Here is an 11,829-nt window from a genome sequence, read left to right on the forward strand (position 1 = left end):
ACTTTCCATAGAACATAAATCTATTTACAACCCCAAGAACCACAAAGGGAGGGCGGCTGTTCCTTACCCAGCCACTGACAAACACTCTCCTGCTCCCCAATGGCACTGCAAGCAAAGCCCAGTGAGCTCTTCTTCGCATGCTTGAGGGTTGTGTGTGATTTCCTGGTGCATAAACACCCATTGCAAAGTGCTTCAAGTGCCCACATTTCCTTCCCCCTCCTCTATTCATCAAGCGAAGTGCTAATTGCAAAGTTTGCTCTGGGATCCCTCTGGATTTAGCATCAAATTCCTCCCAGCTCAAGCAGTTTACAAGGGATCTGGGTCCTATACGCAAAACACTAGAATTGCATCTATATTTTAAGCCCAGCCATAAAGGGAGACACTCTACATAGAAATATAACATCGGATCCTTTTGTACAGCATATATAAACAACGTGACAGCATTAAAATATTGGCAAACCAGTACATTAAAAATACAGGATCTCATAGAGCAGAGCACAATAAATATATTCACATGAAATCTGTACAACCCGGACGATGCTGCCGGTTCTCGCGTTGGAGTTGACCTCCTATCCCCAAATGGAGATCGTTGCTTTGCTTCCCCATCAGCATCACTGCCCAGGTTGCCCTGGGGTGATGTGCTACAGGGAGAATACAGGTCTGCTGTCCCCACCAGCACAGTGGGAATGCTTCCATTATCAAATGGAATGATGGAGCATTTCATTGTCCATGAAGCTCTGGCCAACTGGGAGAGGAAAAATCAATGTGTGGTTGGCAGGAGGGTGGTGCCTCAGCAGCTTCTCCCATGTCCTCTCAGCATCATGGATCTATCAAACAAATAAGAACCAATAACCCCCCACCTTTTGTTGGTGGGCACCACTTATCTCGTGTGGAGCACATGGGATGGGTTTAGGCTGCCACTCCGACCAGAAAAGTCCATATCTTCTGCAGGAGTTGCCCTTCAGACTTCTCCAGAATGGTCATCCCCTGTCCATAAATACATGTATATATAGGCCACTTTGTTCCTTCCTCCTCTCCCTGAGGAAGAACCCCAAGGCATGCTTGGCAAGATGAAATCCTACGATACAGCTGTACCTACAGCACTAAGGATGCGTATATACAGACACATTCTGTCCATTATCACAATGGAAATACAGGGTTAGAAAGAAAAGTGATAGCAGCATGTAAACAAGGATTTGTGTTCATTTTGTGTCTTGTCTTCCTCCTCTTCTGATCCATGCTCACCAGTTTTGATAGCCCCTTCTCACCACCAATAGTGCACTGGAGGCAGAGGGTTCTACTGCAGACCCCATCTGCAGGAGCTGACGTTGTCCTCCCCAGGCTCTCAGCCACAGGGCAGTTTGAATTCCCGTTCCATCAGCTCCCTCCCTGCATCCTTCCTTTCACGATGACTCATCCTGGAGCTGATCCTGGAGTTTGTCTGATGGCTGCTGCCCACTTTGGCTTCAGCAAAGTCTAATTTCGGAGCAACGCTACAAGAATAAAGTGCCTGGTGAGCCACATGAGCTGTTTGCATCTTAGGGAGGAAGAGAGAAATGGAATAGTTTGTGTTTTGCCTGTCTCCCAGCAGTGGAAGTGTAAGTCCCAGGAGCAGTGCCTGGTTTCAACACTTCATTCCCAAACCCTCAATGATGCTGCAAACCCATGGGGGTTTCGCAGGAATCAAAGGGCTGGTTTCAAACACGTTCCTTAGTGCAGGGAGCACAGGAATTAAAAATGCATCAATTGGGCTTTTTTCCACCTGCTCCTGCAGATTCCGGTTTTCCCAACCCCCAGCATCGTTTCCTCTCAGTTTTGGAGGTCCTGCTAAAGAGCTGTTATCTGAGTCAGCTCCGACGTGGGGGTGGTTGGACTCTGCTGGGCGACAGCCACCATGGGAATTTCCATGCCTAGTCAGGCCGGATTGTTAGTCCCCTCCGAGTTCTTGCAGGCGTAAGCCACATCCTTGGCGATGCTGCACATCCTGTTGGACATCTGGAGCTCCGTCCTGAAGGCAGTGGGGAAGCAGAACTTCTTGAAGCACGCCTTGAAGTTCTCATCTAGAAAGGCATAGAGCACGGGGTTCAGGCTGCTGTTGGCATACCCCAGGGCAGTGCAGAAGCAGGAGATGGCCAGCTCAAGCTCGCTTTCTGCTTTGGCACCCAAGCATTGCACCAGCACGAAGATCTGGATGGGAGTCCAGCAAATGATGAAGACTGCCACAACAACCAGGACCATGCGGGTGATGCGCCTCAGGTTGCGGTCCTTCTCCTTGGAGCCTGAAAGGACACGGACGTTCTTGAGTCGTCTGATCATGAGACTGTAGCAAATGGTGATGATCAACACGGGGATCATAAAGGAGAAGAGAAAGACACAGATGCCAAACACTGGATCCCAGTAATCCACAGGTGAAGGGAGCTTTATCAGACAATCGATTTCTGCAAGGGAAAAAACAACAAGGAAAGGAAGGTCAGCAAAGCCACAGCAAGAAGAAAAGCGTCTGCAGGTTCATTTTAAGCATGTCTAAAACAGGAAAAGCAGTAGCAGTGATGCAGAAAGGCAAAGGCACAAAGAGTTAGGATGGCTTTGCAACAGAGAGCTCATCACACCAATGAAAGTGGTACCCCCCTCTCCAATACTGCCCCAAGCCCATGGGCTCCCTGACCACCAACACCTCCCACCCATTGGATGTGTTTTTACTGACCATTGTTCTCATTCTCTGCAGATCCCATCACCATGGCTGGGATGCCAAAGACAGAAGCCAGGGCCCAGATGCAGACATTGACCACTTTGGCCTTGTGGGGAGTGCGGATGTCCAATGCTTTGATAGGGTGGCAGATAGCAATGTAGCGGTCCACACTCATCATCGTCAGCGTGAAGGTGCTTGTGAACATGTTGTAGTAGTCTATAGAGATGGCAATCTTGCAGAGGACATTGCCAAAGGGCCAGAAGCCCAGGAATGTGTCCGTACCCTGGAAGGGTAAGGTCATCAGACACAAGGTATCTGCCAGAGCAAGGTTAAAGATGTAAATGTTGGTTGCTGTCTTCATCTTGGTGAATCTGCAATGTAGGAAAGGGCAATGGTTAGAGCTTCACCTGACCATGATGGGTAAGACATTGAAGCCTAGTGAAGAGGGCATTTTGCCACTTTAGGAAGGAGATGCTGTATATTTCTTATGCAACAAGAGATCCAACACCCTTTTCTTTCCACCTCCCACATGTTTATCAACACACTGCTCCTCCCAGCTCCTACAGCACCACAAACAGTGCCTCCACAATCAGTTCCACAGACAGCAGAAGTGTATTCCTCAGACCATGAAAGCCTGAGGCTGGCAACTCAGACCATGAGCTTTGAAAATGACTTCAGTAAGGATTTCATCACATATGGTTTCATTATTATAAATAGCAGTGAAAGCTTCACCCAGTAAGCTCATTTTAAAGGCATCATACATAAGTTCATTAGCCATTTTGTATGGGCTGATATGGGCCAAAGATGATGGCAAATGTGAGCTACCAAGTAAGAATGGGTAAGATGGCCAGCCCTGGCCAGTGGCAGCTAAGAACTGGTGAGAAATGAGGTTTGCATCAGAAATACAATAACACAATGGATCTTTCCAAAGAAAGGGGTAGTTTGCACATAAGGGCATGAGTTGAGTGGACTTCAAAGAGTTTTGTCAATGCCAAAAGGACAAAGCACAGAACAATGTTCTGTATTACTTCTGACATCCCCAAAGCAAGATTCACCTTGTTCCAATGGCAAATCATCTCCTTTTTTACACATGGGAAATGATGCAAAGAAAGATGCGATCACCTACCCAAGGACACATGCAGAGCCTGCAGTAATGGCAACCCAACAGCGGTTCTGTGACTGAATCCAACACTTCAGCTCCAGGATGCTCCTCTTGCAGGCAAAAGAAGAGCTCCAATAGGTACAATCTTAAAACCACAGCTCATCTATTATTTACTACCCTAATGGCCTTTACAGAACCGCTGCCAGGAATGGCAGACAATGATGTGTGTTATTAAGGGAGGACAAGTTCATCTGAGGGTAACACCTGAGCCCATAAACCACGGTGCTATTTTCAGTCTGATGCGTGTTAGAATATTATAGGGTCTGATTATGCCTAAAAAGCTCTTTCTTGTCAAATGGATTCAGAACAGCAAACCCACAACTGTACTCAGCCCCATGCCCTCCCCTGATGATCTGAGCTTCAGCTCTTGATGGACTATTTGAATGCTTAGAGGAACATGATCACTGCCACGCTCTGAACTCTGCTGAGATGCACAGGGACAGAGCCAGGCTTGCAAGAACAACAGAAAGGGGATCCACGATCCAGAATACAAAGTCTGTATTTTTACCCCTTTTAGAGCTTGTATTAGAAGTCAGATGTCTGAAAGTGGCTTCAGAAGCAAGAACAAATGATCCTATATTTGACTTTGAAAGGCAAAGGGAAGCGTTTGGAGATGGACATTGATGGCAATGCTTGTAGTCCACACAAGCCAGGCTTCTCCTGGCCCAGAAATGCCAGCAGACAGTGGGTTCTTAGAAAGCCAGCCCAGATCAAATGAATTCATATAACCAAAGCAGCAGAGGACAAAACACCATTGTCCTTCCTATTGTGAAGGTGTGAGCAAGCACTTTGCATACCCAGCACAACCAGGCAGCTGCCAGGGCTTTAGTGTCTGACTCTTCCTAAGCAGGCTTACCCAGGAACAGGGAGAGGAGATGGTTCTGTGAATGGATTCAGACACTTCTGGGTCAGCAGGAGGGGAATTCAAATTAAGACATGAAATCAGTGCTCTTCATCAGCCCACACAAAGTATTATCAGCTCAGCTCCAGACTATTCAGAGCCATCTAAAACTGTTAGCAAAGGTCTTCAGGGAGCTGTTGTCTTCCTCAGCATCCCTCAGACCCAGCTGGGCTTGCTCAAGCTTCCCAAAGGTCAGGTTTGCTCCAGTCCATCTTTCCCAGAGGACTGGACTTGGAGGCAATTCATCAACATTGCCTCTAACGCCGACTGCTTTGACTCATGTTATAACTTGAGGGAATTGGAACTGGATGATCCTAAGGTCCTTTCCAACCCTAACTATTCTATGATTCTATGAATAACAGCTGAAGCTTGGCACAATGATGAGCAACTTTAGTCTCCAGTGGGAGAAACAGTGATCCACTTACCTCTACCACCCATCCAGCATCCATGGAGGACCACACTGCCTCCATGCACACTCCTGCATCCCTAGCACAGAGACAAGTTTGGGGCATCTCAGCTCACCCTGAGCTTGGGGTGTGCACATTGCAAACCTTCAGCTCCCTCCATTGCAGGGACCTCACTGGTAGCTCTCCTTCAAAGCCCTTCCCAACAACAAGATGCAATCACTCAGCCTGGCCCTACAAAAACCTGCTCTCCCTCCATGTGGACCCATCTTTAAGGTTGACTTTGTGCACTTAAAAGACAGGGAGATTAATTCACACCTATTTAATTACTCCCAGCTCCACTTCCAGTGCACGCTGAGAGCCAACAGCCTGTATCCCATCCAACCAATGTTCCCAAACGTTTCCAGAATGTTCAGGACAAACACAAACTCAACCCATCACTTCTCTGTGGATTAACCTCCTTTTCTTCTCCTGCAGGAACTGAGTCTGTTCTCTTAATCTGCTTAAATGAAAGACAAATTAAACCCTCAGGCTTTAGGAAGCACCTACGGCTGCTCCCCATGGCACAGCTCCGATGTGGATAAGGCTGTGGACAGATGAGGATAGCAGCATCCTGACTGGACAGCAGCCTAACTGAACTACAGTCTCCTAATGGAGCATCTCCCCCAGGGCAGTTCTCAGCTCTCCATCCAGCTCCAGAAGTCACCACGTTGCTCTGCCCTCCTGTTGGCCCAGCTGCTGGAGCCTAAGAGGAAAAATGTCTGGATATGAGCTCAGGACTCTGCTTCCCCCTCTTTTTGGCTAAATGGACCTTAAGGAGTATTACCTGGAACAAAGCTCTGCATCAGCAAGGGGAACCTGCAGGCTGGGAGAGGAGGAGAGGGGTAGGAAGGAAACAGCTCTTCCACATATGGGGCTTTGAGGTCCTGTTTCTCACAGGGATGGATTTTGTCCCTGGCTGAGCCCTCAGGGTTTCGAGCCATCGAACCTATTGTTTTAGCATCACTCCCTCCTTTCCACCCAGCAGCCTCAAGGCTGGAGGGCAGCAAGCAGCTCTGGATGCCCCAGGCTAAGGACCAGGAAGTACAACACAAAATGGGGCTACAGACACCAGAGCAAAGCCTTGGACCATGAGCATCATCCCCAGGAGCTCTCTGCCTCTCAGAGCCTCTTGATTTGGATGTTCTTTGCTCATCAGGATGCAGACAGAGCTGTTCACCTTGAGCACCAACCTCCATCACCACACCCTGGCATCAGTGACAGCCTTTGCCAGCATCCCTGGATGCACACAGGGAAGCAAAGCAGAGCAGAAAAGGCTCAGAGAGGATTCTTGCTGAGCTGCTCCCACTCTGCCAATGGAAATCAGTGCCTCTCACTGCCACCTCTGCGCCCAACCTGCTCTTAGCACACAGGCTGTAAGAAGGTGGTGTTTGATCTGGCACACCCCACTGTGATTTGTGTGTGTGTCCCCCAGCCATACACCTACACCGTGCTCTCTGTATCCCTGCTGCTCCCGTCACCATCTGACAGCCCCAACAACACCTAGATCAAGATGAGTTCTTCTTGATGGTTCAAAAACCAGACAATTTGAGAAGGGCAAACCTAAAACCACTTTGGACTTTGACCCAGATGCTACAACAAGAGACACCAGCACATAAAAGCCTATGAATTAGGTGGCAGGATGGTGAGTGAAGGGGCCTGTGCCAGTCAGGGTGAGCACCCACACCTTGGACAGATGAGTTTCTGGCCCTTTGAGCCCCTAGGTGACAGCAATGAGAAACAAGCTCTGCCCTCCATCCCCGAGGTGTTCCCTGTGGACTGGTGGGGATGGGGACATGACACAGCCCAAGTGCTGCTGTGCAAAGGGCTGAGATTGTGTGGTTGCTGCTGCAAAAGGCTCTGCAACCGGTCCAGGGGTTCACACACCCCTGAGCGGGTCCCTGGCCACCAGGATCCTGCTTTGGTCTTAAAGGGATTCATCAGCATCCATCCCCCAGCAAGATGCTCTCATCCCTGTTCATGGGCCAGGTCTGCCTGTGCTGAACTGCTCGTGCCCTAAAAGCTGCTGGGAATTGCCCAGACCCTGAAATGCACTGGGAACAGAGTCCCATACTAAACCCCATGGAATGACTGCTCCACATGGGTAACACCCTTACACTCATCCCACCAAGAGCCCTCCAGCACACGCTGCAGACACAGTCCCTGTGTGAACAGGGGTCAGACACAGCCACTGTGAGCCTTTTTCCACCATGAAAAGCCAAGAGAGGCAGATGTGGAGTGTGCTGAGGTCTTAGATGGCCCCACCAGCACCCGCTGGGTCCATGCTGCATTAACCACTCGCTCGATTTCAGCTCTGGGACACGCAGCTGGTTGAGGCTCTTCCTTTAGAAAGCTGTCTATTAGGAAATCAGCATCTCTGCAATGCCCTAATTAACTTCATTTTCCTCATTTCCTCACAGCCAGCTGCCCTCACCCCTGTTCTCAGGGGCTGATGCAGTTGGTAAGCAGAATAACAGCTGGCACAGCCACCCCCAGGCAGCTCCCATCACATCTCATCTCTCCTCCTAAGGCTTCACCTGGAAGCAGCAAATGGAAGTATAGGGGCCTGGCAGCCCTATTCTGCCTGAACAGCTGCTTCCAATGCTCAGAAGCAGAGTTCTTCACTAGGGAGAGCTCAGCAGCCTCAGTACTCTGCTGGGCTCCCAATAGATTGCTCCCATGGCAAGGAAATGAGGCATTGCTCCCATAGGGGCTGATCCAGGTGAGCAGAGCCAACAGTGAGGAAGTCCTCCGGATCATCACTGCTGAGCATCATAGCAGCATGGTGGAGCTAGGGATAACAGAGGACTTGTTGGACCAGAAGCTGCCTCTTGTCCCCAGTCCCTTCCCTGACACACTGGTCTCTCACACCCCACGCAGCAACAGCAGTGTCAGCATCACCTCCTGCCCCATGGGTCAGCCAATGTAAGCACAATACATCCCTCTTCCCCTTTGCTTTTAACTCCTAAAGACAAAGCTCTTGGCCAAGCAGCCCTGCACAATTCAATCCATCACCAAGAGGGACCACAGCAGCCTTGTTTCCCCCCAGTCTCCCCCAAACCCTCTCTGCCTTGAGCTATTCAACCTCGTTTCACATTCATTACAAAGCAGCACAGGAAATCTATGCAGAAGAGAGCAAAGAGCAGAAGGGGAAGGAGGGAGCAGAGGCATCATCTGCCCTGGCAAGAGCTCCACAATGAGCAAGCAGAACAAAGCCACAGCCAGGTTTCCCCAACAGGCCCTTTACTGTCCAGGAAATCATGTTCTTGATGAGAGCCCTTCTTGGTCTCCTCCAATTAGTGCTGCTCAGCACCAGGAGGGGATTGGCAGTCAGCTGATGACTGCTCACTATAGCTTCATCACTGCAAACGTTAAAGCACTCCAGGTAGCAGAGGGATGCAGGCTGGGTTCGGTAGCAGAGGGATGCAGGCTGGGTTCAGTAGCAGAGGGATGCAGGCTGGGTTCGGTAGCAGAGGGATGCAGGCTGGGTTCGGTAGCAGAGGGATGCAGGCTGGGTTTGGTAGCAGAGGGATGCAGGCTGGGTTTGGTAGCAGAGGGGAACACCGAGGGGAGGCTTTGGATTTGTATCCATGTGTGAAATATGGGGGGATCTTAACCTCTTCCCCTGGGTGCTGCAAAAAACCCATTCAGGAGGAGCAAACCCCAAACCTTCCTCACACCTCCTCTTTCCTCGAGTGCTGGTGGTAGCCTCTGCTTCCCAACTCCTGCAAACCCAGGAAGCAATTACTGCTTATGGTATGGAAGTGTTCTGTTCCTGGAACACAATGCAGCGTTTTCCTATAGGATGTGGTGGCAGCTTGTCCCTGGTGAAATGCAAGCATGGAAAGGAAAAGCATAAACCAGGTTTCGTAGGGTACACCCTACCTACAGGTGACAGGGATGCAGCACAAAGGTTTTGCCACTCTTTCCTACATTAATGGAATAGATACATCATTAAGAGCCCCAAACCCCACACCAACAACCAGCTTCCAACCAACTGAAATACAGATGCTTTTAAGGCAGGAAACCCAGAAGCATCAATGCTCCAGTCTGGGGAGGAAAACGTGTGCTTGAGAAGTCATCATCATCCCCCTGTACATGGCCAGAGATACTGAGTCCAGTTTCTCTGCTCCTGACCTCAAAAGTAAGGGCAAAGAGAGCAAAATCCTGGCCAGAAATAACCAGAAGTGGGAATTATGGAACCCAGAAGGGTCATTTCCATGGGGATAACCCAGTGTTAGCCTCAGCTTAGTACTGAACCCCCAGGACACACTGATGGGGAGACCCAGGAGGAAACAGCAGCTTCTATAAATGCTGTAACTCTATGGCTTCCCCTGCACACATTATCCAAGGGTCACCTCCAGGTTCATATAGAAGAGTTTTTGGTGAATTCCCCAAATAATTAAACTTTTCCTGCCTTTTTTTTGCATAAAGAGGGAATTCCAAATAAAGGGGAAAAGGAAGGAATGGCAGCGGCCTGGCAAAGATGGAGGTGACATCTTCAGTTTTCAATTGCTGCCAACCAGTAAAACCAGAAGGCACACACACAAAGGTTACGTTCCAAGGGCCACATGTGGGGTAGGGACCCCTTTCCCCTCTGCACACACTGGTTGGCATCCCCAGTGAGCTGCATCGCTGTGGGACAAGGAATTCTCACTACTCACCACACTTACACATACCCACTATCACCCTGCCTACTCGAGTGACTGCTACAGCACCAAACAAACATGAGCTCTTCCAGTGGAGCATTGGTGCACTACAAACCTGTCTCCATCGCCAGGCTCCACAAGGCTAATGCCCTTGTATCCCTGCCCTAAACTCCTTGGAAAGAAGAACAGACACAAGCAGCCTGATGAATGGAATCATCATAGAATGGCTTGGGTTGGAAGGGACCTTAAAGCTCATCCAGTTCCAACCCATGTCCATGGCAGGGCCACCTTCCACTAGAGCAGCTTGCTCCAAGCCCTGTCTCTTTGCCCTTGCAGCAGAGATTTAATCGCTGTTCACCAACCTGTGATACCAAAGACTTAATCCTGCAGCATCTACCCCAGCCAAGTTGTGTGTATCCAAGGGAAAGCTGCTTTGGCAGGAGCAAGACTTAATCCCATCGGTGTCTGCTAAAGGTTTTCATCCTCTGTTGGAGGAGAAAACAAATCCACTCCGTCTTTTCTGTGCTGGCAGCATCCACCTGCACCAGGAATGTGCTCCGAGATGGGTATGAAATGGAAGCTCACTCCTTATCACACAGGGCACTGAGATTAGAAGGAGTTTGCTGGGGTGTGACACAGAATCACAACCTTAACAGTTGCATAAAGTTATAGGGTACTTACAGGAGGAAATAGGGTTTCTGCTTCAAGGAAATAGAGGGGGATCAAACCACAGCAGAACCAGGCAGGGACACTTAAAACACCAGTAGTGATGTGCAGGGAGGCTGCAGGACAGTGCTGGTGGGGTGGTGAATGCTCCAAGCAAAGGAGCTTGAGCAGTGGCCATCAACTCCCCATCACTTTATTCCCATCTACAGCTTCCAAAGAGTTGGGAGAGTCACATCAGTGATTCTTCCCCCTGTAAAAGGGAAACTCAGCCTCCCAGCAGGCTCCTTCCCTTACAATTCACTTTGGGAAGCAGCAGCATCCCGGTGGAGCAGCACCTGCATCCACAGCTGTGGTGCTGGACATGGCACAGGAGGGAGAGGTCCCATGACAGGTCCAGCAGTGGGATGCCCCCATCACATTGCCCTCCCCGGCTCCCTAGGAAATAAAGCCTCGTTTCTTTCGAGAAGATCTGATGGCTCTGTTCCATTCTCTGGGTCTAACTTTAGGAGGCACCAGAGGGCAGCTGAAAGCTGGGGGGAGCCTTCATCAGAGCCTACGAAGGGAAAAACACAAAACCAAAGCAATAAAGCAAATGCCACATCATTACCTCTAAAGCACATTGCGATGGCCAGGGAAGCGCCTGCCTGCTTCCCCCATAAGCAGGGGTTTGGAGCAAGGGGGAAGGTTTGCCCTGCTCACAGCCCTCCCCACAGCCCCCCTGCGTGTCCTACCTGATGATCACATACATGACGGAGCAGTTGCCCACCAGCCCCACGATGCACACAATGGAGTAGACAACCACAATGGTGATCTTGATGCTCAGGGGCAGGAAGCTGTCCCCCGTGCCGTTGTTGAACCAGTTACTGGGCAGAAAGCTGAGGTTCAGCATAGAGGAGTCATTCAGCAGCTTTCTCAGGTCAGGGTCTTCCAAGATGTGGGCAGGGAAGAGCGGGTCCATCCTGAAGCATCAGCTTGTGCCAGGGACCTGCAGCACTGGAGACAGTTTTAAGACCCACCGATCAAACGGGGAGCCCAGGACCATAGCACAGCATGAGAGGTGCTGGAGGAGACGGGGGATTCCTTGCTGGGGAGAACACAACTCCCCCCTCAAACCTCCCTATAAGCGGTTTTGGGGCTGCAACCCCAAGCTCCTGATGCATCCTGAGCACGCAGGGAGCTCACGCACGTCTCCACACCGCATCCAGGGCCATGCGGGCTGCACCGCGCCAGCCCTGCATGCTCCAACCCTCCCCTCCCGAGCCGGTGAGTGCCCGTATCCGGCTTTGTGCCCCGGTAACACAGCAGGAAAAGCCCAAAGT

The 11,829-nt window shown here is 50.3% G+C and overlaps 1 protein-coding gene across 1 annotated transcript; it reads right to left on the minus strand.

Moving 5' to 3' along the window:
- Nucleotides 1–1,914: 1,914 nt before the first annotated feature.
- On the minus strand, nucleotides 1,915–11,468 carry OPRL1 (opioid related nociceptin receptor 1). The gene is made up of 3 exons (XM_005146854.3): nucleotides 11,242–11,468; nucleotides 2,705–3,060; nucleotides 1,915–2,438 (listed from the first exon to the last, which is right to left on the minus strand). The coding sequence occupies exons 1-3, from the start codon at nucleotides 11,466–11,468 to the stop codon at nucleotides 1,915–1,917; spliced, it is 1,107 nt and encodes a 368-aa protein (XP_005146911.1).
- Between the last annotated feature and the right edge of the window lie 361 nt (nucleotides 11,469–11,829).

This window comes from Melopsittacus undulatus, chromosome 10 (assembly GCF_012275295.1).
Source record: "Melopsittacus undulatus isolate bMelUnd1 chromosome 10, bMelUnd1.mat.Z, whole genome shotgun sequence".
Lineage (NCBI taxonomy): Eukaryota > Metazoa > Chordata > Aves > Psittaciformes > Psittaculidae > Melopsittacus > Melopsittacus undulatus.

What these genes read in the sequence shown, in the direction of transcription:
- OPRL1 (XM_005146854.3), bottom strand. Translation starts at nt 11,468, where the DNA reads ATGGACCCGCTCTTCCCTGCCCACATCTTGGAAGACCCTGACCTGAGA. An exon ending in GTCATGTATGTGATCATCAG is followed by an intron (nt 3,061 to 11,241) that starts GTAGGACACGCA and finishes CCTACATTGCAG; the next exon opens with ATTCACCAAGATGAAGACAG. An exon ending in TGCAGAGAATGAGAACAATG is followed by an intron (nt 2,439 to 2,704) that starts GTCAGTAAAAAC and finishes TTTCCCTTGCAG; the next exon opens with AAATCGATTGTCTGATAAAG.